Source organism: Protopterus annectens, chromosome 1.part2 (genome assembly GCF_019279795.1).
Source record: "Protopterus annectens isolate FY-2018-M chromosome 1.part2, PAN1.0, whole genome shotgun sequence".
Classification (NCBI taxonomy): Eukaryota; Metazoa; Chordata; order Ceratodontiformes; family Protopteridae; genus Protopterus; species Protopterus annectens.
Window position 1 is genome coordinate 1141158332 of NC_056727.1, and position 26993 is coordinate 1141185324.

General features: G+C 42.6%; 1 protein-coding gene across 2 annotated transcripts in view; it reads right to left on the reverse strand.

Annotated features, from left to right (window-relative positions):
- LOC122792264 (MAP7 domain-containing protein 1-like) overlaps positions 1-26993 on the reverse strand; it is a 1483077-nt gene that overhangs the window by 371427 nt on the left and 1084657 nt on the right. For both annotated transcript variants that reach the window (XM_044060015.1, XM_044060014.1), the window contains one exon: positions 8513-8655. In XM_044060015.1, the coding sequence (XP_043915950.1) occupies positions 8513-8655 (143 nt within the window). The remainder of the gene's footprint in view (positions 1-8512; positions 8656-26993) is intronic.

Below are 26993 nucleotides of genomic sequence, written 5' to 3' on the forward strand. Positions count from 1 at the left end.
TGAGCTGTGGCTGTGTTGAGTCCATACACATTTTAGGTACCACTGTAATTTTCTCATATGCAGCTTTGCAAATGGTATTAGTAGTATGCAAGATGCCATGAAGCCCAAGGCCTGCAGAATTTTTCTTGCAGGGAGTTGGGTCTTTGTTGCCATTGTTTTGAAGTATTGAGTCAGTTGTAGTTGCTTGTCTGGCGTCAGATAAGCCATCTGGGCCATTGTATTCAAGCTGGCACCCAGGAATGTCATATTTTGTGAGGGTACTAGTTTTGATTTCTTTTCATTTACTGTGTACCCTAGGCAACTTAGAAGGTGTTTTACAAAAGCCAGATGTTGTAAGAGGATGTCCTTGCTTTCTGCTTGAATGAGAGAGTCGGCCAAGTATGGGTAGATTTGAATTCCTCTTTGTCTGCAGTATGCAATTACTGGTGCCAGGCATTTTGTGAAGACGCTGGGCGCAGTGGATAAGCCAAAGGGCAGTGCAGAGAATTGGTAATGGGTTGAACCTGCAATGAAACGGAGGTATCTTCTGCAATTTTGTCTGATAGGGACATGCAGGTACGCCTCCTTGAGGTCCAACGTTACTAGCCGTGCTTTCTTGCCCAACATGGGAAGAAGCTGCTGTAGTGTTAGCATCTTGAATTTGGGTACTTGTAAGAAGGTGTTCAGAAGTGAAAGGTCTAGAATGGGTCTCCAAGCATTGTCCTTTCTGGGGACTAGAAAGAGCCTTGAGTAAAATCCTTGGCCTTGCTCCCGTGTAGGTACCAGTTGAATGGCTCTCATGTCCATGAGAGCTGTAATTTGTTTTTGTGCCTCTGCCCATTGATTTTGCGGCAGGTTTGGCATTCCCCTTTTCATTGGCAAGGTGTGAAAGTGGAATCTGTATCCTCGTAAAATTATGTCTAGGACCCATTTGTCCTTTGTGACAATGTGCCAGTTGTCTGTAAAAAGTGCTAATTTTCCTCCCAAGGGAGCTGCCAAGAGAGTTTTGCTTGGCAATATGAGATTTAAGTCATTGTGTTTGCCTTCTAGTAGTTTGGGGCCTGTCTTCTCCTCCCTTCTGTGTTGCAGTGCCCCATTGTCGAGGTTTGTAATGGGTTTGTGCTTGCCCTCTGCCTCTTGGGCGTCTGTATTTACCCTCTGTGGTCTGTCAGTACCTGGAAAGGACCAATTTTTTGTTGGCCAATTTCTGCCGAAGCGAGGGGGCTGAACCTCTAAGAAATCTTTGACCATCTGCATAGATTTTGCCTTATCCTCCATTTTCTTTAAGACTTCTTCTGCTTTAACCCCAAATAGGACATCCTGCTGTAAAGGAGCATCTAGTAACTTTGCTTTAACATGATCAGGCAGAGTTTGTTCCTTTAACCAAGCATGCCTACGTATAACAGACCCAGTAACAGCTGCTCTACAGGAAGCTTCCAAGGAATCAAATCCACATTGTAAAGTATGTTTGCCCACCTGTTCAGCTGCATGCAACAGATCCTGCATTTCCTTCAATTCAGACTGTTGAGGGTGTGTGCCCATCTTTTGTTTTATTTGAGACATTAGAAATTGCTGGTATTTAACCATGTGAAATTGACAATTTAGTGCTCTCATAGCTAGAGTGGCTGAGGTGTAAACCTTCTCACCCCACTTGTCCAGTGCTCTGGTGTCCCTTTCAGAGGGTACCGGATTTTTTGCCATAGAAGCCTTAGCCCCTTTGGGACCCTGGGAGATAGTCTCTGGGTCAGCAACAGGGCTTTTGTAAAGGAATTTGTGGGAGTCAGGCACTCTATAACATCTATCTGGTTTGGCTGGAGCAGGAGGCAGTGAATCTGGATTTAAACTAGATTCTAAGTAAACATCATCCACAATGTCTAAACCTGGGGGGATAGCAAGTGGTCTGTGCTGGGGGAGTAAAAGAAACTCTCTGAGCCTTTTCTTTGAATCGGAGTAGTCCTGACCTTCCCAGTGGAAATGTTCCCTCATGGTATGTAAGGTTTCCCCAAAGGAATAGTCTTCAGGGGGAGAAGCTGAGGGAATGGAATCCTCAGCATCAGAATCTTCATAAGGGGGAAAGGAGTAATCTTGTTCCTCAGAGGAGCCTGAGGAAATGGATACTTGATCAGAGGAGGTATAATCTTACTCTTGTGTAGGCCTTTTGTCAGGTGGGGGTTGGGAATCCCTGATTAAAGAAATCACGTCTTCAGCCATTTTAAGCATCTGTTTCCTAGGCATGGGGCCTTGAGCTGGAGACTGAAGTGCAGTCTTTTTTGGTTTAAGAGGAGTCTTATGTTTAGGATACGGTTTTATGGTGAGCGTCGTCGGTCTGAAGACACCTTCAGAAACCAAAGGTGTTTCTGCAGCACTGGCTTCTAGTTCTGCAATGTCGTCGGTAGGGCCTAAAGGAAATGGCTGAGTTGGCCTAGAACTCTCCCGCCAGAGAATCCGAAGCGGTCTAGGGTTCCAATTCTGCGGTAGCCAGGGGCTGCGTAGGCTCTTCACTGAAAACCGGTGAACAGACGACCGGCCCAACCGAGGCCTCGGAGTATGGCTTGGATCTAGGCTGCCTGTCCTTATCTTTGCGTTTTTTGTGCACGCCGGTAGTCGGTTGCTCCGACGGCATAGTGTAATTAAATTTTCTACCGAAGTAGTGTCGTGCGAAATCAAAGCGTCGTTTTATAGTTCGCTTACTGAATCTAGCACAAAAGCGACAACCAGTGACGTCGTGGTGTGGGCCTAGGCAAGGTATGCAATAAGAATGAAAATCCTTATGAGGTATTTGCTTCCCACAAGAAATACAATTGTTAACTTTTTCTGACATCGGTCTGAGGCAAGAAAAGTTTCCCCAACAGGGTACTAAGCTTTATTGAAGACTTCGGATCTGAAATTTGACTTCGAAAATCTCAGGAGTCGGCCGACCGGCACTTGCGAACTGCTTCGGGCACCGCGCGGCAAGAAAGACTGAAGAAAATGGTGTCGGATGCATCCTATATACCCCTGGCACACTGACGTCAGGGAAGAAGCGACAGCAACCGACGCTGGACCAAGACTTTGGAATTCAGGCTGACTGTGGGACCGCCTGACGACAGGATAACCCAAGTGTGATGACTGCAGCAGGGTAACACGATGAACATCTATGTTTATGCGGATCTAGAGACAAGATGGTCACATTGGTAAAAGCAGCCTCTGCATCCAACATACATGCAAGCATCATACAAAGCTTGGGAGGATGTGCTGGAAGCTAATGATCTGTTCATCTCCAAGGGGGTTTGGAAAAAAGACAGTAGAAAAAAACAGGTACTGGACCCAAGAACTGGGAAATCACCTCCCTGTTATGATGTCCGCAGAGCTATTAGATGTAAAGCAAGCAGTCTTTCACTCCTTGGTCTCATCCTTCTTTAGGACCCTATCACAATCAAGCTTTTGGGGGTGATGCTCCTTTCTATACTTTTTCTTAAGCGATGACGACACTCCTGCATTGCTGGACAGCTGTTCCGACCATAAAACCTGCATGAGGGCCGCCAGGTTTTTTCTTGCACCAACTAGGCATGCGCCTGTCTGCTTCTACAGGTCCTCCTACTGAAGCCTGTACAAATGTGGCCATCTTGAGTCAGATGAAACTCTCTTATGCAAAAAAGGCAATTAGAATACAAACCCTTATGCAGGACCTTATGAGTGGAGTTGAAAATCTTTTTCAGGCCTGCATGAGACATGCTCTTTGAAATATGATTTTCTCTTGAAATCGTTTACCAGCAAAATGACAGTTAAATAACTATTAATAGAAAAGATCTTCCTAACGGAATATTTAGTGTTTGAACATTCCTGTAGGTAAGCAGCTCTAGGGCTGAGACCAAACCAAGCATTAATGAATATTCTTATCACAATATCTGCAGCAAAAAAAAAAGTACAGTTGTTTACACTTACCATAAATGTAGATGTTCGAGTGTATTCACTGTTGCAGTCATCACATTTGGGTTATGTGCTTGCAGTAGCCTTCAGTCAGCCTGATTAACAAAGTCTTAGGTCCTCCGTTGGTTGCTATCCCTTCTTCCGGTCTTCAGGGGTATAAAACATGCAGCCGATGCCATTACATCAGTTTTTCCTGCCCCAGATGTCAGGTGCCCCCCTAATGGGAAGCAATTAAACCTAAAAATGCACAAGGTTATACCTCCAACAAAAAAGCAAATACACCAAAAAGCTTTTAAGCATAGTAAAAAAGAATAGAGGTACATTCAAAAGAAGTCAGGGGGCTGGAGGGAGGGTAACCAGGACTGCAACAGTGAATACACTCGAACATCTACATTTATGGTAAGTGTACACAACTGTACTATGTTCTTTGTGTTTCACTGTTGCAGTCATCACATTTGGGTAGATTCCCAAATCTAAGGATGGGAGGAGGAATTTAGATAGTATTCTGAATTTTGGAATCACCAAAAAGGTATTTAGAGTAGACAGGTCCAGGATAGGACGCCATGAACTTTATTTTCTGGGTACTAGGAAAAGTCTCTAGTAGAAACCTTGTCCCTTTTCCTCTTCTGGTACCAACAGAATAACCTCCATGCTTAAAAGAGAAAGTACTTGCTTTTAGGCCTCTGCCCAGTGATTTGAGGGTAGATCTGGCCATCCGCTTGGTGTTGATAATGTGTGGAAGTGAAACCTGTATGTCTGTGACACTATATTTAGAACCCATTTGTCCTGGGTAATGAGTTCCCAGTTCTTTGCATGAAGAGTAATCTTTCCCCCCAAAGGGGCAGTTAACCGAGACGTGCTTGGAAGTTTTAAAAATAAGTCATTGAGACAGTTTACCATGGGGGGGAGTTTTATTACTCCCAGATTTGGAAGTGGAGGCCCCCCACTGCTTAGTCCTGTGTGTACCCTGGGACTGGAGCCTAGGAGTTCTGCTGGATCTGGGTTTGGACTGAGAAGGTCTGGAAGTGGCAGGAAAGGACCAATTCTTGGAAGGTCAATGCCTACTAAACCTTGGAGGTTGTACTTGTAAAAAATCTTCAACAGTTTGCATAGATTTTGCTTTATCCTCCATCTTTTTAAGAACTTCTTCTGCCTTGTTGCCAAACAGGCGGTCCTGGTTTAAGGGAGCATCCAGTAATTTCACTTTAACATGATCTGCCAAGGATTGCTCTTTAAGCCAAGCATGCCTTCTAAGTACAGTCCCAGTTACAGCAGCCCTGCAAGATGCCGCTAGTGAATCAAAACCACATTGCAAAGTATGTTTCCAACGTGTTCAGCTGAGCGCAGTAAATCCTGTAAATCCTTATTTTCAGCACAATCAGGAATCAACATTGTTTTCTGTTTAAGCAATCCAGTAATATGCTGCTGATACTTTAACATATGAAACTGGCAGTTTAAAGCCCTAATGGCCAAAGTTGCAGAAATAAATACCTTCTTACCCCATCTATCCAACACCCTTGAGTCTCTATCAGAGGGGGTAGGATTTTTGGCAGTAGTAGCTTTAATACCCTTGGATCCCTGTGAAATGGTCTCAGGGTCCGCAGTAGGATTTTTAAAAAGGAACTTGTGAGAGTCAAGGACCCTGTAATATCTGTCAGGTTTTCTGGGAGTAGGAGGTAAAGAGTCAGGGGCCAAGCTAGATTCCGAAAAGGCATCATCAACAATGTCTAGTACAGGAGGTATGGCTAAAGGCCCATGCTGGGGCAGTAGTAAGAAATCCCTAAGCCTCTTTTTAGAATCAGAGAAATCCTGACCTTCCCAATGAAAATGCTCCCTGAGAGTATGCAAAGTTTCACCAAAAGAGAAATCCTCTGGGGGAGAAGCAGAGGGAATAGAGTCCTCAGCATCAGAATCCTCATAGGTAGATAAAGGTAAATCCTGATCATCATAGGAAACAGAAAATTCAGAATCCTGGTCAGAAGTATCATAAGCAAACTCAGTCCTAGGTCTGTTAGAGGGGGAAGGCTGGCTTCCCCTGATTAAAGTAATAAGGTCTTCAGTCATTTTTATCATTTGTTTTTTAGGCATAGAGGCCTGACCATGTGGTCTGGGCATCAGTTTTCTAGGCATGGTACGAGTTTTAGGCCTTGAAGAAGAAGATGGCTTCGGTTTAATATGCAAGTCAGTAGGCCTGAATACACCCTCAGAAGCTGGTGCCTGCACAGCGGCTCTGGCCCCATCCAAGGTAGAGACATCCGCAGGTTCCACAATTGAAGCATCTCGTGGCATACTGGACTCTGAATGGGTCTCAGTAGAGGCCTGCGAATCTGTAGTAGCGGGTATCAGGGACTGCGAAAGCGCCTCACTGAGTAACGGCGAACTAGCGACTGGATTAGGAGAAGCATCGTTGGCAGTTTTGGACCTAGGTGGCCTGTCTATGTCTTTATCTTTGCGTTTTTTCGGAATGTCAGTAATCAGATGGCTTACCGAAAACATATCAGGATAATTGAATCGAGCACCAAAATATTTAGAAGCGAAAATATACCGACGGTGGATAGTTTGTGGTTTAAATAAGGCACAAAACTGACAGTGAGGTACGTCGTGGTTAGTGCCTAGGCAAGGAATACAGTACGAATGAAAATCTTTATGAGGTATTTGTTTTCCACAAGTAATGCAATTATTTACTTTTACTGACATCGGTTTAGAGTAAGAAAAAGTTTGCCCAACGGGGTACTTAGCTTTTAGTTGAAGACTTCGGTTTTGAAACTCGAAAATGAAAATTTCAGGAGTTGGCCGACCGTCACTTGTGAACTGCTTTTGCTTCGGACACCGCACGGCAAGAAAGACTGATGTAATGGTGTCGGCTGCATGTTTTATACCCCTGACGACCTGACGTCACGGAAGAAGGGACAGCAACCGACGCAGGACCCAAGACTTTGTTAATCAGGCCAACTGAAGGCTACTGCAAGCAGATAACCCAAATGTGATGACTGCAACAGTGAAACACGAAGAACATCTGGAAAACAAGGGATAACTGCTCCTTTTTATCTAGGATGCAGGCTTGTATCCCTGCGACACTGAGTAGCTTGCCAACAACAGGATGTCTGTAGAGCTCCATGAGTCAGGTCACCTGGGCAGACAATCAGCCACAGCTAATTCTCATATGCCATGAAAAACAAAGAGACATGTGAGACAACTAGACAACATGACTTCAAAACACAAAGTGTGCCGCTCTAGGAGATCTGAGAAGTGTTACTTCACATATAGTAGCAGACCACCGGTATAGCAGTACAATTCAGATAGTAAAATAAGTTAAAACTACACAGGAAAACATAAAGCAAGCCTTTTTTGGAGTGGAGCTAAAGAAAAGAAAGATGGTGGTCAAGAAGAATCTTACACCTATCTAACAAATAAGGCAAAATGAGAACCCTAGGTGAACCAAGTTGCCTTTACTCACCCTCAAAACTTTTTTTTTTGTGTGACTGCACTGATTCACAATGCCTTATATGGCAAGCAATCTGTCACCTGGAGTCTCTCACTAAAACAGTAAAGAGTTTCAGACTTGGTCGTTTAACACTTTTTTCAGATCTGAAACAGCCACCATACTGAAGGCATTTGCTAAAATACACTGAGCTCCAAAGAAGCATACAGTAAAACACATATAGTCTAAGGTAAATGTAAAATCTAAGCACCCTTTAAATAGAATTCTTCAATGTTTGCTCATGTTCCAAGTTACTACAGAACCGACTGAGATTACCTACTGACCCTGAAGATCACCTACGTCCTAAAGCTTGTAGGGTGGGATGGCTAGCTCAGACTTCCATAAGACAGCTAATAAAATGGTTCCATTACACTATCTGTACACCCATTGGGTACATCAATAGACTCAGCAATCCAGCAAAATGTAGCATCACCTGACTGTCACCTGAAGAAAAGGAAGAGCTTTCCACAATGAAAGTGACTGCACTGAAGCCACTACCAGCAGACAACCCAACACAACACACACAACAGTGTGTTTTCCCACACTACTAACTCCAAGCATGCCATCTACCAGTACACGCATCCTCCTTTCCATGTCCTTCAATGGTTAAAACCTTGATGGGACACTATTAGATGGTCATCCTTTCAGGAAAATAATGTTCGTGGTTACCGCCACCTGGATTACCGCAAATACACACACTGAGGGCTGGACACAGGTAGACCAATCACACTGTGGCCAGAATGCTGCTGAATAGCACTCAGCAGTGTAAACATTGGCTCTGGGTAAATTGGTCAGACTGACTAATCTTGACATGACACAATGACTCATGCAAAAATGGGGAAAAGGGGGCTGATGGTGTATCACCCAGTATTATTAATAGATAACAGCTAAGAAAGCCGTGGTCTTTAAGTTACATATTACCTTCAATAAAAGAACTGTCTTGCCATATAAATATTGCCCTCTGCTTAAGCTACAAGTTCTAAAAACTAAATAATGCATCCCTTCCCTGAACATGCTAGCAGACCTTAATATGGTATACAGTGACAAATGGTGACAAATACGTGCATTTCTGAAAGTCACTTGTTTGCTTAAAAATGACTTGTTAGCGCTACGTGTACTGACAGACTGTAACATTATACTCACGGGTGAGGAAGTCTTTCTGCGTGGTGTAATGTCAGGGCTGCTCAAGCTTACTCGCCACCGATCTGAGCATTTGTGTTGTGGTCTGTGATGGTTGCAGGGACTAAGCGGACTAGCAGAGGCTGAACGAGGACAAACAGGTACTCCTGTGAAAGAAACAAAAGCAAAAAAGAAAACTATCAGAATGGATGGGAAAACACAAAGTACTTCTGTTTTACATTTGGCTAGCATTCAAGCTGTACATCTTTCACAGATTCTTTAAGCCAAACATTTATCTCGTGCATTCTTGTGCCAATACAGCCAATCAAACAATCATCTTTACTTTTTACCTGTCAGAAGAAACAGCATAAGTTCTATCTGGCCTTATCAGCTTTAGTGTAGTGTACAGGAGGACAGTGGTAATAGCACATGAGCAGGGTACAGGATTAGTTCTGTTTAGGCTGCCTGTCCCAAATTGGCACAGCTAGAAGGTTTATAACTTAGGTATACAGAGGTGCATGAGAGGGGTACAGTGGCGGATGAGGGCAGTTAGAAAAGGAGAATGATAAGTGTTGTTTAAGAGGGGGGTGAAAACGAATGTATTGATTCAAGTGCAGGAGGAAAAGTTGTTATGGGTGTAATGACTGAAGAAGAGGAGGGCAAAAAGTTACTGATAAGCAATAAGACTGTGCTTTTACTAGAGGTGTCAACATGGTGATGAACATAACCAGGAATGGGTAAGGTATTGTTTGAGCAGGATTTTATAGCTTGGGAGTTTGCTAGTAACTTTTACATGTGCAGGGATGGTGTTCCAAAGTTTGGTGAAGTAACAGTGTAGTGAGTCCCACCAATTAATTATTTGCTTTAGTAGTGCTTAGTAGAAATGTATCACCACAATAGAGGTCATTGTGTGGGACTAGGGCAATATGTTTCTTTTTTTTAATGCAGGGCATTTTTCAGGATAATATAGCCATCTGTATGCCATAACTAGCCAAGTATGCTACGTAGTTGTCAAACTCTAGCCAGTTCAGTTTTTATGGCTTAGAGGTAGTGAGTTCAGTGTGCAGTGCTGTTAACAAATTTAGCTACTCTGTTGTAACAGGAAGCTAGACTGGATTTTAGTATACAGCTTACACTTGAAATGATAGGCAAGGAATACAAGAGGGATGGAGTGAAAGAGGATGAGGCTATTGTTTTACCTGCTGGGTCTGTAAGGTACTGTTTTGCCCTGTAAATGTAGCCAAGTTTATGGTGGGTCTTTTTAATAGTCTGAAGAATATGTTGATCAAATTTATGACTGCCATCTACTACAATGTCCAGTAATTTAGTCTGTGGTACTCCTCCATTTTAGTATTATTTTCTGATGTAATCAAAAAAGATTGTTTTTTGATGGAGATAATATTTTGGGGTGAAGCGCATCAGTTTTGTTTTATTGGGATTAAGGACTAGGTTTGAATTTTTCAGCCAGGTTTCAATTGAAGAGAAAGAAATTTGAGTGATTTCTTGTGATAAGGATATTGTGGAGGCTGTACATATTAAAGCTGAACGATCTGTGTATTGCACTATATTTTCTTGGTGTATGGCAGTGTGAAGCTTGTTTATAATAAAAATATTAAAGAGGAGGGATCCTAGTATACAGCCCTGAGGGATGCCTACAGTAACATATTGCCATCTGAATGCTTGTTTCCTTCCAGATAGATAACTAAGGAACCATTCAACGTGGATTGAGAAAGAGACATTTGGAAGACCTTCCATTGAGTAAATATTGGTGTGATAAGTGTTGAAAGCTTTGGTTATGTCTAGGAACACAGCTGACAGTAGATTACTAACACTATAAACCAGCATAGGAACAATGGTAAAGTGAAGAAGGGCAGTGGCTGTGCAGTGGTGGGGTCTGAAACCATGCTATGTTTGAATTTAGGTGATGTAGAAGCTGAGCATGAAAACATTTTTCAAGTATTTTTGATGGGGGGAGGGGGGCAGTGGTACTGGGTCTGCAGCTATTAAGCTCTGTAGATGTGCCACCTTTGTGTAAAAGTATAATAAAAAAAATTTTTCTAGATAGAAGGAACATATTTTTGGATACAGATCTACTTATCAATACAGAGACTGGAAAAGCAATTGCATCTGCAGCCATGTTTAAGTAGTCTGATGGGAGCTAGTCAGCAGCTAGGGTGGTTGGTTTTAGCTTATGTAGGAGTGAATATTTGTTACTACCACCAAGATCTGCACTAGCAGTGGCTCAACCGCAGCCTCTGCCCTGGGCTTCAATGCCAACATGGTGGCTCTTCTACTCCTTCAGATGTAGTCCCCTCACCTGCCAGAACTGGTGAAGGCTGGGCGTGGGCTTGACACTCCAGTGCTATCCATTTTCAGGGTTAGTTGATTTGGCAAGTGAGCTGTTACATACTCCTTAGCAGATTCCGACTTTCATGGCCACTGTCCTGCTGTCACCAACCAACACCTTTTTTGGGTCTGATGAGTGTCGGCATTAGATGCCTTAACCAGGTGTTCAGTTCGTCCCACAGCACCAGTTCTGCTTACCAAAAGTAGCTCACTAGACAACTGCATTCCATGCCTGACTCCAGCAAACAAGTCGTGCTTCTTACCCATTTAAAGATTGAGAATACCTTTTGACCATTTTGGCCCAAAGACATCTAAACATTTGCTTTACCAGATAAAACTGCATTTGCCAAGCACCAGCTATCCTGAGGGAAACTTTGGAGGGAACCAGCTACTAGCTGGTTTGAGTCAGGATCAGGCAAAGTTCACCATTTTTTGGGTTCCACCCAAAATAAATAAATTAAAATATGTCTGCCAAAATCTTGAGCAGGGCTCTCTACTTGAGGCAGAGACATATTAAGTGTGTAAGGCTTTGCTACTACAGAAAACAGTGTTCATCTTTCTTGCTTTGGCTATCACATTTTGATTCCTTACATTTTTTTTGCCAACTGGCTTTCAGACAAGTAGCATACACCTCATAATGATGCTTTATGAGACCACATTACATATGTTGAAGAAAGTCTCGATTCCCCAAAATTTGAACAAAAAGGCCTCAATGCAAAAGCACATGCAATTGTAGTATGGTTCTTCTACAACCATGATGTGGTAAAAGATGTATGTTCTCTTTAACCCATGCATGGCATTTCTGCTTTAAGGTTAAAGGGTATGTGCACCACAGTTGACCCCAAATCACAACCCACCCTTACACCAGTTTCCACCAGCAAGAAAACAGAATAATATAAAAAATACACATGGGTTTGCTGAGGCCCATTTACCTTCATAAAGTTTCTGCAGAAAACTCATGACAGAAAGAAATTTTGCAAAAGAGTGGAAAACATAACAGTCGAAGGCTCCTATGGGATCAACTTATAGGAGATGTAGTTATATATCTGTTTCACTGCTACTGAGGTATCCTATGGAGTTAGTTTAAAACTTGGTAGATCCTGAGAAGGGTCTCAAAACACTGATAGGCAGCAAATGTAGAACATAAAAAAGGAGGGATTTACGGCAAATGCCCTGAAACATTGCCCCCCGACAAGAAGTCCAGATTACAGTGTTTGAGAAGGCAACAATGTAAATGTCTGTAATGAACACATTGTTGAAATAGGTCCTCTCAGTGGACAGCAATAATTCTTCTGATCAAAGGCAGGTGTAGCTGTTTGATGGCAAAAGAATACAGTACATCAGCCACAGAGAAACCCTCTCTGCCAGGCTCAAATGAGAAGAACAGTAGCTCCCTTTTCTGAAGAAACAGCAACATCACTGACAGATCTTTGTTCAAAGTATCCAGGAATAAAAATGAAGCAAATAAGAGGTACATCAGAAACCATTTCAGAGAAAAATTAGGATTTGTTCTGATGGATAACAACCTCGTTAGAAATGGTGTTCTATACATATGTAAGCCTCCTGCTCTTAAGATCAGCTGGGAAAAGGTAATGGCCTTAAGAAAACAGGGGGTTCTCGAAAATGAACTTCTGAGTCCTCTTAGCCAGCCATTTCAAACAAAGAACAAGACAAGCTCCACAACATATGTGAGGGCTCTACTAGTGCAAACTGTTACATGTATAAAAAAACTTTGCTTCAAACAGGAAAACAGCAAATTATGTAAGCCTTCTTTACAAAGCTGTTTCATCAGGCTGTGCTAAATGGTCCACTGAAATAGGCCAAATTCACTCTACTTCATAGCTGGATGCTCCAAAAAACAAGAACACTGCACGAACTAAGAAAAAACAAAAAACAAAAACAAAAACAAGCTTGGAAGCGCAATTCCAAAAACTAATTTTATTAGCACAAGCTTTCGGAGGGCACAGTGTCTCTCCTTCTTCAGACAAAGAAAAAAAGCACACATCTAAGTGCTATTATATACAAAAGTTAATTAATCAATTTGAACTTAGTTACTTAAAAGTGCATCTCTTAAAAAACCAAACAACAGTAGTGTTATGTTCCAAAAGAATATTAGTACTAGTGAATAAATGCAAAAGACTCACAACTTCAGCTAAAACACTTCTATGTAGCTAAAATTACACTATATACTTAAAAACATTACTGCATTTCAATAAACCAAATCTATACATTTAAACTGGATGCTCCTTGAAGCCATGCAAAACTGCTGTTCAGCCAGAAACCTTTAAAGGAATTTGGTCAAAGGCACAGTGAGAGAAACTGACAGCTTATGCTTAACCTAACATCTCTGATGCCTAGGATTCTGGATTCTTCTTTTTATGGATGACCACAAAAGGCTTTAAAGGAGTGTGCAGGGAAAGTTATATGCCCTCCAGAGCAGACAGATTTCCCTTCCTTGGACAGATGCCATGAGTGATTATCATGGCCGCCTCTTCTGTAGTATGAGAAGAACAATAGGAAGCATGGTTACCCACTTACCAGGGAACAGTAGGAAGCATGGTTACCCACCTAGCAGGACACAGTAGGAAGCATGGTTACCCACCTACCAGGACACAGTAGGAAGCATGGTTACCCACTTACCAGAACACAGTAGGAAGCATGGTTACTCACTTACCAGGACACAGTAGGAAGCATGGTTACCCACTTACCAGAACACAGTAGGAAGCATGGTTACCCACTTACCAGGACACAGTAGGAAGCATGGTTACCCACCTACCAGGACACAGTAGGAAGCATGGTTACCCACTTACCAGAACACAGTAGGAAGCATGGTTACCCACTTACCAGAACACAGTAGGAAGCATGGTTACCCACTTACCAGGACACAGTAGGAAGCATGGTTACTCTCCTATCAGGACACAGTAGGAAGCATGGTTACCCACTTACCAGGACACAGTAGGAAGCATGGTTACCCACTTACCAGAACACAGTAGGAAGCATGGTTACCCACTTACCAGAACACAGTAGGAAGCATGGTTACCCACTTACCAGGACACAGCAGGAAGCATGGTTACTCCCCTATCAGGACACAGTAGGAAGCATGGTTACCCACTTACCAGAACACAGTAGGAAGCATGGTTACCCACTTACCAGGACACAGTAGGAAGCATGGTTACCCACCTATCAGGACACAGAATAAAGCATGGTTAGCCCCTTTCCAGGACATAGCAGGAAGCATGGTTAACCACTTTCCAGGACATACAAAGAACATCATCTTTGATTCCTGCTCATCATAATTAGTGAGGAATAATAACATGACTAGTGTCTGATCCACCAGAGAAATCTAGGAATACGGAGGCAGTTAAAAGGTTTGAGGCCTAAGATACCTGACCAATAGCCTGTCTCACCAAGTCTGTCCATCGCCACAAATTATTTATCTATTGTAAGACTGGGATCTCTAACCTGTGGTCAAGCTGAAAAATGGCATACAAATCTGTCTTGCACTGCTGGAAAAGGGAGGCTACTATAACTGATTGGCTTTCCTCTGTACAGAAAGGTCTCCTTTCCCCAAATCAGTGTTACCACAAAATCAGCATCCCTCAATATTGGTTTAAAAGGAGGAATGACTCAAAGTTCAGCTTAACTTGTCCCACTTAGGCACTGACACGTAATTTAGGTGATCGACAAAAGACTGCTGGCCCTTCCAGACTGGAGGTTATCAGTCTGAAAACTGTGCAAAAGTAGGACTTTCAGGGTCATAACTGACAGAGAAAGAGGTTCACCGACAGGTTTCTACAAAGGGAAACCACAATTCTTCATATGCCATAACAGCAGCAACTATTTTATTTATTTATTTTTTACTTTGCTTAGCATTTGTTTACCAGGGAGATCCAACTGGGCTTTGTAGCCCATTTTCAGCAGAGGCCCTGGGAGAAAAGCTCCACATACAAGAAAGTAAAACACATTGCATTGTTGTATATATGTACAGTGACGGTTACAAATTGTTTACAATTTCACAAGAAGAAGACAAAGCAAAAAGACTTTTAGACTAACAACATATATTGTTTGCATTTGTCACAAAACAAAGAAGACTTTTAGAAGTACAACAACAACATACAGTGGTTACATATGTCATGATTTTTCATAAGTAAAACTTGTAGGACTAAACTAGTGAGAAATTACAGGATTAACATGGAATTAAACAGCACATAGTCAAAGTTTCATAACAGGTACAGTGCAATTTGAGGGGTTTAGTATAAGTAGTTCTGAGAGTCTGTGACCTTAAACTACTATGGAATATCGTCTTTCTTCATGTTCTCTTCTCCAGTGCTGCCCTAACTTACATACCAAATTTGGCAAGGTTTAGGAGGGTATAGTAGCAATAAAGTTTATCTGTTGTGTATGCATGCTTTAAAGTAGTTTTCTACTTTATGGTCAAGAAGAAATTGAAAAGAAAAAAAAAAACAAAACAAGTTGGAATCAATTCTCTAAGCCACATTAACTAGACACAGACATACACGCACACACGCACACATACACACACACACACACACACACACACACACGCACACGCACACGCACACACACACGCACACACACACACACACACACACACACACACAGAGCATTTGAGGTTACAGTAGAACATCAGTGGGAAATCTTTAATACAGTAGTTTTGCCATAACAGTATAAATGGACTTGAAAATTTTCGACTAGCACAAAATTATTTCAAACCCAAGTGAAAGTCACAAAAGAAGCAGCCTCAAAAACTAATACTAAGCATGCAAATGTCAACATATAAAAATTAGCAAGGAGTACAGACCAAACCATCACCTGATTTTCACACAGCCAGATCTGCTGGTGCAATGGGTAATGCCCTGACTATGGCTCAGTCAACCAAATTTGTTTTTGCACTTTGGGCACTTAGATAAAAACAGGAAAGAAAGGCATGCCCACCCAGGCAGAGGGGATGGCAAGGAACAGCAGGATGCACATTACCCAATTCGTCAAAGGCAGGGGCAGCAATGCAAACAAATGCACATCCTGGGAGTGGGCTTTCAGCTCATCATGCCACTGCCTTGAGACAGTTTTCAAAGTCAGTCAGCAGCTCCCCACCACCACCCACAGAGTGTATTTACTGCCACTATATAGAACGCATGCATAGCCAGAATGCCAGTGATAAAAGAAACCACTTTCAAGGCTGCCTGCATGACATCCTACCCTTGTACATCTGAAGGGTAGCTCCTCTGGTTAAAGGGAATGAATGGGTTCAAAGTCAAGCAGAGGGAGGTTTGACGGTCAGCAAGCATGAGAGGCAGAAAGAACCAAGAAAAAAAATGAGATGATCCCATTTCTAATACATCAAACTTAGTGTGGTGCTCTGTCATTGTTTTCTTCGAGTACAGACACGCTCTGCCTACACTGGTAGCTAAGGAGACCATGCAAAGCCGGGCATGCATCACTGAGGAAATATTTTGATTTGTTTTCACTTTTTTCATTCATAACAATAGATTCTCCCAACAGGCTATGCTGCCAAGAAGTGCCGAATTTACTAATTTTCTGCTCATTTTACATTGGGTTCCAAATTCAGAATATGCAACTTGTGCAATAAAATAAAAAAAAAACAAAATAAAAAGATGCTTAAGTTTTGAAAACATCACACTTTAATGGTCACAATTCAGTGATGTCATACACCCATATCTATCAATTGCTTCCTCCCTATTTTCTTTTATTTATTTTCCCAGCCTGCTCACACTCCATGGATCCAAAAGCCCCATGCTCCTTAAGTTCATGAACCCCCTTCCAATGTTACCCCTCCCACATTCACATCTGGTCCTAAAACTTTCCAGTGACTTGCTGTTTCTCCCTTCCCTAGTTATCACTCATCCTAACCAGGCAAAATTTTAGTGTTCACCTTACCTTGCACTTGTATACTTTCTCCGAATCTGCACTCCTCCTTTCATTTTCCATTTTCACAATACATATAAGCAATCTGTCTCCACACGGGTACCCAGCACTCACTTCTCACCATCTTCTTGCTTTTGTTTGAGTAACATGCCACCTATGCAGCAGCTGCATGTGCAGGTCATACACTTCCCCTATAGCCCCAAGGCATCTCCAAATCGCTCATTCTTTTGCATGTAGTTTCGTTACAAGCTTCCTTGTCTCTAAGTCTAAACCAACTATTTTGCAGCCTTTCAAGTCACTTTTCCAGATGAATATAAGGAACAGACCTAAACTGCAGGCAGTCTGGAAGACATGAGGGCCACATGGCTTTTATACCTGACACAGAGACCCCATGCATGAGACAAAGAAGGCAGGTCCCATTCAGTGTGACAATCTGAGACTTCAGAAGGGTAACAAGCAACCAAACTGAACATCCTGACGAAGCATGGCTTTTCAGACATTTCAATAAAAAATTAAATGACAGGGGCTGAACCTTTGAAAACAGTACTCTGTCGTGTGGAATGTCCAGACAATTTTCTTAAAAATTAACTTAAAAAGCATAAGATAATCAAGGCTTTTCTACTGCGGGACATCTTAAATTAGTAGCAATCTTGGTGTAATTTTACTAATAACTCCTTGCTCCTTCTAATCATTGTCATCTGCGTCTTACAAGTAAGTCACATTGTTAAAGAAGTCAGACCCAAGAAAGGTCTGGACATAAGGTTGCCACCTTTTGTTGTGGCTAAAACGGAGCAAGTACACACCCATTGCATCACCAGTAACCATGCCCACCCCACCCCTCTCCTGCCCACGCTCTACCCATTTTGTGACATCACAATGACATCACCTGGCAGGGAACGCCCTCTTTTTCCGTTCCTGCTGTCTGCTTTCGGCTGATTTACTATGCTTTTCTGTAAAAATGCATAGCAAATCAACCGATTTACAAACTCTGATAGGCTGTTTCTTTTTTTGAAACAGGATACCAGAGTTTGTACAGTGTTTTCCGGACTATTGGAGAATCAATTTGATTTCTGGATAGTCTGGAAAAAAACGGAGGGGTGGCAACCCTATCTGGACACCATAAGGGGCTATGGTTGTCAACTAAAAGTACATAAAAAAGGCACTATAGGCTTGGATGAGTTAAGGTGCACTGCTGTCAGTCTCTGTGCATTAGTAGTACAGAGGGCAGTCCTGGGGGGTAAATTTTCTGTTTCCCATCCATAGATCTAACTTGAAAATGGACAGAAATGAACTTTGTTTTATCTGGATGAGGAGTCTATTCCACAGTAGCATTATCCTCTGAGAGATATACTTGTACCTCAAAACCACCCAGGTGATGTTGCAGAAGATGTTCAGATCCTTAGTTTGAGTATTTCTGATGCCATTTCACTTGCTGAAGTGCAGCGAATCCATCAATAATGGGTCAGAAGATGCCTTGAATGTCAGACACAGGTCACTTCTTAGCAGTCTGTAGGATACTGAATACAGTGACAGGGCCTTTAGTCTGTTCATGTAGGAAATGTTGTTTAGGCCTTATATCCTTTTAGTAAGGTGTATCTGTGGTTACATTATATTCAATGATTGATCTGATGAGGGCTGGGTAAACGGGGACAAAAACATTTCCAGATGTAGACGTAATCCCTCTATTTTTAAGCTGTGCAATGCAGAAAAACTTTCTTACAATAGATAAATGTTGGTGAAAATTGAGGTCATTGTCCACATACGTTCTCAAATCCCGAACGCCTGGGTCAACTCACATAGGGCACATTTTCAATGTGGTAGTTCCCTTTGGAATAATACTTTCATTAGTAATGTGTTTGCTTTTGGAGCACAATGCCTATCATATCTGAAAGTATTTTGCTAAAGAAAATAAACAGAGCAAGATGCACTTAAGTAGCTTTTTATTTTATGCTCACTAAGGTAATGAAGCTATTCAGGGTCAAAATATACAACCCTTGATTCTAGTATGTTGCCTTTCCCTTTTCTGGGGCAATACACCTTTTATAGACTGAAAATAACTTTCACTCTGTTTTGCTATATTACTATTTATTGCAATATTTCCTGTATCTTAATCATAGTCATTTGTATTGACTGCATTTTTATACTCTATATTGAATAATTTAGCTCTTTGAGTCATTCCTGAAAAGGGTAAAAGCCCATTAGGTTAGCCATCTACTCAACAAAATGCAGTATATTGTCCTCAGCCTGCTCATAATCATCAAACTGTCCAGGAGTGTCAGGAGTGACTTCTAGCATACAAGATCAAACAGCTGCACCACTGACAGACAACAAGGACCATTTTTTTTAAATAAAAGATGCATAGAAATGCTGAGTGGTCTAGTGGGCTAATGCACTATATTGTAGTTGACAGGGTCCTGAGTTTGAGACCTGGCAGGGGTGTATTTTGCAGCTGGACAGACCACAGAAGTTCATCACCCAGAGAATCCAGGGCCTCAAACATCTTCCCTATACAGATAGGCTAAAAGACCTGTCGCTCTGCTCAGACTATTCAGAGGTGACCTCTGTCTGATAAACAATGCAAATCTCACCCCCCCCCCCACATCGATGGGACTGCTGCATATCTGCAAGCCAAGCTCCACTCAAGTAGCCCGCACACGTGACCTCAACTTGGTCTGTGACATCAACAGGACTCATTGGTAGGACAGATTTGTGTCCCAGAGACTTCCCCTTTTGTGGAATAGACTCCCTCTCCACCTCACAGTACCTCATTATCCCTTTTCAAATGCAACCTGGATAACTGGATGGGAAACAGAAAATATACCCCTGGGATTCCACCTGTGTAGTGGACAGGGGCATTGGGTGCTGACTTGTCAGAACATGGGCTAATTTCCTGGCTAGGCTTGTATGGGCCTCAGGGCCAATAGTAGCATTGCCAACTCTTCATGTCAAAAATTCTGGACATGTACGTGAAAGCAAAATGCGTGCAGAATAGCAGTGTGCATTAACCTCCCCTCAAGGGGGATTGTCATACAGTATTATTGTGCTCAATTAAACATATTCTTGTGTTCTTCCATGTCAGTGACAGTGTCCCTTAATTCTGGAATGTCCCGAAAAATTCTGAACAGTAGGCAACCCTAGCCAATAGTCTAGTAACTTCCTATGATCCTATGCATACACGCATTTAGAAAAGCAGTTCAATTCATATTTGCTCCACTAGATGGTGCTCTCCAGCCATGCTTAAATTCCACCATGGGTTTCCAAAGCCAAGTTGCTGATTCATATGTTGCAGCTAAATAAAATAATTACTTTATGACAGCGCATTATTAATATGACAACGCAGTTGCTGCACTCCAGTCATACAGGTATTTCACCACAGATACTGATTACTACTGCATAAAAAGGTACTTAACATTATTCACATCTCAGCAGAAACGTATCCAAACTTCAGCCAATCAAAGAAAGAGCAAGTACTACTAAACATATACAGATTTCATAGGAAGGTCAGCAGGAGGTGGACATTCTAGATTGTGCATTTCTTGAGGCAGTTAGACAACTGCACAGATACAGTTTTGATGACCATACTGCTCCACAATGGGTTCTATACAACAGGGAGGTTATAACAAGCTTGGACAGTCTCTAAACCAGAGAAAAATGTTAAAAGTAATAAAAAGAAAACTGAGAGGACCAGCTGGGCAATCCAGAGCAGAGATGTACTTTTTCCCCAGTGTTGCTGCTTTGCTAAGTGGGTAAGTAAACCTACTAGACACAAGCACTCCTTTTTTTTTGGGGGGGGGGGTGACAGCCAAAAACAGAATAGCATGAGATATACTGGAAAAGAACAAATGGCACTTGCCAAACAGGAAAAAAAAACATTAAATCACAGTATTTCAACTGCAAATAAATGGAAAGATGCCATCCCAATGCACCATTACGAGGTCAGAAAGAGTAAAGTATGGAACACAGAAACCCTGACTAGAAAACAAAATCAGTTTAGCATGGTAGTCCATATCAGGCCATTCTGAGATGCAATAGACAAGGGTGAAGGATACCTACTACTTCTGACTGATGAATGGACATGACCACTGCACAGATCAAGACAATTTAATGCTTGCAAGCACTGAATCCATTTATTGTGTAAAAAAGGTTGGGAAAAACTCCACAAAGCCTGTGACACAAACTATGGTAACTTAACATTCAGAACAACATTTATTCAACCATAAAGAGTCCTACATAATAAAAAGTAGCTGTGTCCAAGCTGAAGTAAAACAACACGTTAGTAGAAAATCTAACCCATGACCTGGAAAAAAATAAAAACAACTTCACTACCTTGATGTTTACTGTAGAGTTCCAATATGCCAGCATCATTTTAGAAAGGAAAGTTGTGTAAAATCTTACCATAACCATAGATGTCCTTCTCTTCCATGTTGCAGTATTCACTAGTGGGTTTACCCTTCTTCCTATCAGCTTGTTCGGCCAGCTTTCCAAATCTTTTTCAGTCCCCGTTGGTGTGTCGGACATCTGATGTGTAGGCTGGTACGTGGGCCATAAAAGTGACGTCTGTGTGCACAGGTCCTCACAACCAAGAAGCCCCAGATGGAGCCAGTCCTGATAGCATAGCCTGTGTAGAAGCCGAGGAGAGTAAGTGCAAGGAGAACAGGGGGGTGGTGGGAGGGAAGGAATACTACAACATGGAAGAGAAGGACATAGTACAGTTGTATACACTTACCATAAATGTAGATGTTCCAGTGTATTCACTGTTGCAGTCATCACATTTGTGTTATCTGCTTGCAGTAACCCTCAGTTGGCCTGATTAACAAAGTCTTGGGTCCTACTTCGGTTGCTGTCCCTTCTTCCATGACATCAGGTCGTCAGGGGTATAAACATGCAGCCGACGCCATTACATCAATTTTTCTTGCCCCAGATGTTAGGTGCCCCCCTAATGGGAAGCAATTAAATCTATAAATATACAAGGTTATACCTCCAACAAAAAAGCAAATACACCAAAAAGCTTTTGAGCATAGTAAAGCAGAGTAAAGGTATAGTCAAAAGAAAAAAGGGAGCTGGAGGGAGGGTAACCAGGAGTACAACAGTGAATACACTCGAACATCTACATTTATGGCAAGTGTGCACAACTGTACTATGTTCTTCATGTTACACTGTTGCAGTCATCACATTTGGGTAGATTCCCAAAGCTAAGGATGGGAGGAGGAATTCAGAGAGCATTAGGACCAGCTATAAGGCCCTGCAAGACTGCAGTAGCAAAGCCAGCTCTACATTTAGAGAAAAATGACAGATGGTAATGCTTGGTGAAATTACGTAATGAACTCCAGGTAGCAGCTTCTAGGATGTTCCTGGTAGGTACGCCTCTGAGAAAGGCTGTAGAGGTAGATGCAGCTCTGGTTGAGTGAGGTCTGATCCCCTGTGGGATAGGTTTTCCATGGTGCTTGTAGCAGACATGAATGCAATGGCCTATCCATTTGGAAATGGTTTGCTTTGAAATAGCCTTCCCGTCTGCCCCTGCAGCAAATGCCACCAGCAGTTCAGATTTCCTTTGAGGTTTAGTCCTGTCCAAGTAGAATCCAAGTTGTCTGTGCACATCTAAGGAGTGCAGTATCCATTCCCCTTTGTTCTGTGGGTTAGGAAAGAGGTTGGCAAAGGAACGGACTGATTAAGGGCCACACTGGATACCACCTTGGGCATGAAGGAGGGATTGGTCCTGAGGGACACCCTGTCCACATGAAAGATGATGGAAGGCTCCACTGCCATGAGGGCCTGTAATTCAGATACCCTTCTTGCTGAAGTGATTGCTGAAAGGAAAGCTGTTTTCCAAGAGAGGAATTTTAAATCCGCAGTGGCAGCTGGCTCGAAAGGAGGAAGGGTGAGCTTTTCCAATACAAAGTTAAGGTCCCAGGCTGGAGTTGGGGCACTCCTGGGTGGTTGTAGATTTTTGGCCCCTCAGAAGAACTGCTTAAGCAGTGGAATGAGAGAAGAGGGGAGGTGATGTGTAATAATGAGCTGAAATGGCTGAGGCATGAATTTTGATGGAGGAGAAACACAGGCCCTTGTGAAGCATCTCAGTTAAGTATTGTAAAATCTGAGGTAAATTGGGCACTGCCATGATCATCCCTTGAGATTGATTCCAGGCACAGAATCTTTTCCACTTTTCAGCAAAAGAGTTTCTAGTACTAGGCCTCCTTGCCTCTTAAATGATATACATCACTGGTTCACTGAGGGATGGTAAAGTAGAGATTAGATAATTAGCCAGGCTGCTAGGTTCAGTGTATGAAGCTGAGGGTGCAGAATCTGGTTCTCCTGCTGAGACAATAGGGTAGGAGACTGAGGTAGGTGCAATGGGGCCAACAGTGACACACTGCGGAAGAAGGGGTACCAGTGTTGGTGTGGTCAGTCTGGTGCAATCAAAATCATCCTTGGTTTGTCTTGTTTGATCTTTAGTAGTACTTTGGAGAGCAGAGGAGGAAAGGCATAAACTGATATGTTTTTCCAGCTGAAGGACACAGCATCCACTTTCCAAGCTTGCTTGTGAGGAGTCCTTGTGCAAAATTCATCCAATTGATAGTTCTGGGGGGAGGCAAACAGGTCTATATCTGGGCTCCCCCATTTGTTTGTCAACATGTTGAAAATCCTTGGTTCCAGCTTCCACTCATGTGGGTCCATGAGGTTTCTGCTTAGTTTGTCTGCCAGTGTATTTAGTTTTCCTGGCAGGAATTGAGCTTGTAGATGCACTTGGTAGCTCAGGGCTGTGTTCCACAATGCCATAGCTAGTCTGAGGGGGGGGTAAGAATGTGTACCCCCCTGCTTGTTTATGTACCACATAACAGTGGTGTTTGTCCATCTTTACCATTAATTGTCCTGGAAGAATGTGGTCCTTGAAGGCTGTCAGAGCATTCTGTACAGCTAACATTTCTTTTTGATTGATATGCAAGTGCATTTGACTTGGGTTCCATTTGCCCTGAGTGCACTTCCCTGCCAGGTGAGCCCCCCCATGCATAATCTGATGCGTCTGTTGTTAGGGTTTGGGCAGCAGGGGTGGTGTGAATGGTAGTCCCTTGTTTTGGTGGCAGGCCTCTGCCCACCAAAGAAACTCTAGGTGTAGGCAAGGTATGATAGGAATCATTGCCTCTAGATCCTGAGAATGTTGACACCATAGGCTTTTTAGATACCACTGTAGTTTCCTCATATACAGTCTTGCATATGGAATCAGAATAATTCAGGAGGTCATGAACCCTAAGGCTTGTAGTATTTGCCTTGCAGATAGTAGGGTTTTTGTGGTCACTTGTTTGAAGTAGGTTGTCAAATGAATTTGTTTCTCTGGCGTGAGGAAAGCCATCTGGGAAGTTGTACTCAAGCTTGCTCCCAGGAATATGATTTGTTGACAGGGTACTAGGTGTGATTTTTTTTTTCTTTTATGGTGTACCACAGACAAGTTAGTACACTTTGTACAAAGGCCAGGACCTTCACCAAGAATGATGCCACAATACAGAGATAAGATGATCAGCTTTAACAATTGGCTTAAACTCTGGTGTCATTTTCAGGGATCAAATGTGTGTCTGCCTGGGATGACATGCTGGGGACAAAGCCACACTGTGAGGGGGAGCTTGACGGCTTGCACCTGTCACCCCTGGACTCCGATACTGGCAAAGGCTCCCATTAGTGCCTTTTTTTTTTTTAAAGGCTTCTAAACCAACCACCCCTAGAACACAAAAACAAAAAAAAAAAAAATAAATGCTGCTGCTGCTCGAAGTCTAAGTCTCAATCTCAAAAATGCATGCACTGTTCTTGGCAGGAGGGAGCGATGGTCTGTTCGTGTGTCTGTGAAAACCTGGTTCAAGGCTCCTGAGGAGCACCCAGGCACAGCCAGGTCTATCATGCGTTTAAATCATCCAAAATCCCAATAATAACAAAGAGAAGGAGGGGGGGGGAGGGTATCCATCATCAAGGACACCACCCACACCTCAAGGGTGGTAACACACAGCATCGGGAGGCATCAGGGTGCAATTATTAACCAGCAAGACTGTTTCTGCAAATGTTACAGGCATACCTCACACCTCACAAACTCAGGAACCTCACATGGCCTTCCTGAAAAACACTAGAGGGATAAATGTATCACCAAACACCATCATACTAGGTGACTTCAACTAGCCCAACTGACTGGGAACACTACTCCAAACTTCCCATCCTCTAAGTTCAAAAGTTCCTGGAACTGAATCAAAAGTATATCCTTGCTTTCTGCCTGAATTAAACAATCGTCCAGGTATGGGTATATTTGAATATTTCTTTGCCTGCAAAATACGATGACTGGGGCTAGGCACTTTGTGAATACCCTGGGCGCAGTAGATAAGCCAAAGAGCAGTGCAGAGAAATGGTAGTGAGTGTAGCCTGCTTTGAAGTGTAGGTATCTTCTGCAAGATTCCCTTATTGGGATGTGCAGGTATGCTTCCTTTAAATCGAGTGTTACCATCCAGGCATCTTTTCCTAGCATAGGAAGCAACTGGTGAAGAGTCAACATCTTGAATTTTGGAATCACCAAAAAGGTGTTTAGAGTAGACAGGTCCAGAATAGGAAGCCATGAATTGTCTTTGCTGGGTACCAGGAAAAGTGTTGAGTAGTAACCTTGTCCTTTTTCCTCTTCTGGTACAGTTTGAATAACCTTTATGTTTAAAAGAGAGATTATTTGCTTTTAAGCCTCTGCCCACTGATTTGGGGGTAGATCTGCCCAACCTTTTGGCGTTGGTAATGTGTGGAAGTGAACTCTGTATCCTTGGGACACTATATTTAAAACCCATTTGTCCTGGGTAATGAGTTCCCAGTTTTTGGCCTGCAGACCAATCTTTCCCCCTAAAGGAGCATTTGGTTGAGTAGTGCTTGGAAGTTTTAAAATCAAGTCATTGAGACAGTTTTCCATAGGGGGGAGTCTTACTACTCCCAGATTTGGAAGTGGAAGCCCCCCACTGCTTAGTCTTGTGCGTACCCTGGGACTGAAACCTGGGATTTCTGCTGTGTCTGGGTTTGGATTGAGAAGGCCTGGAAGGAGACAAAAAGGACCAATTCTTAGAGGGCCAATGCCTACTAAATCTTGGAGGCTGAACTTGTAAGAAATATTTAACAGTTTGCATAGATTTAGCTTTATCATTCATCTTTTAAGAACTTCCTCAGCTTTGTTGCCAAACAGGCGGTCCTGATTTAAGGGAGCATCCATCAGTTTAGCTTTAACATGATCTGGCAAAGATTGCTCCTTAAGCCAAGCATGCCTTCTGAATACAGTGTTAGCAGCCCTGCAAGAGGCCTCTAAAGAATCAAACCCACACTGCAAAGTATATTTTCCAACCTGTTCAGCAGAATGCATTAAATCCTGTAATTCCTTATTTTCAGCACAGTCAGGAATCAACATAATTTTCTGTTTAAGCAATCCAATAATATGTTGTTGATACTTTAACATATGAAACTGACAGTTTAAGGCCCTAATGGCCAAGGTTGCAGAAGTGTAAACCTTCTTACCCCATCTATCCAGCGCCCTGGAGTCTCTATCAGAAGGTGTAGGTTTTTGACAGTAGAGTCCTTAATGCCCTTGGGTCCCTGTGAAATAGTCTCTGGATCCGTAACAGGATTTTTAAAAAGGAACTTGTGTGAATCAGGAACCCTGTAATATCTGTCCGGTTTTCTGGGAGCAGGAGATAAAGAATCAGGGGCCAAACTAGATTCCAAAAAGGCATCAACAATGTCTAGTACAGGAGGAATAGCTAAAGGCCTATGCTGAGGTAGGAGTAAGAAATCCCTAAGCCTCTTTTTCGAATCAGAAAAATCCTGGTTTTCCCAGTGGAAATGCTCCCTTAGAGTGTGCAAGGTTTCACCAAAGGAAAAATCCTCTGGAGGGGAAGCAAAGGGAATAGAGTCCTCTGCATCAGAATCCTTATAAGTAGATAAGGGCAAATCCAGATCATTAGAAGAATCAGAAAAATCAGAATCCTGGTCAGAAGATTCATAAACAATTTCAGTCCTAGGTCTCTTAGAAGAGGGTGGCTGGCTTCCCCCGATTAAAGTTATAAGATCTTCAGCCATTTTTATAATTTGTTCTTTAGGCATAGAGGCCTGAGCATGAGGCCTGGGCGTCGGTTTTCTAGGCATGGTTCGAGGTTTAGGCCTTAAAGAAGAAGGAGGCGTCGGTTTAATATGCAAGTCTGTAGGCCTGAATACACGCCCAGAAGCCGGTGCCTGCACTGCTGCTCTGGACCCA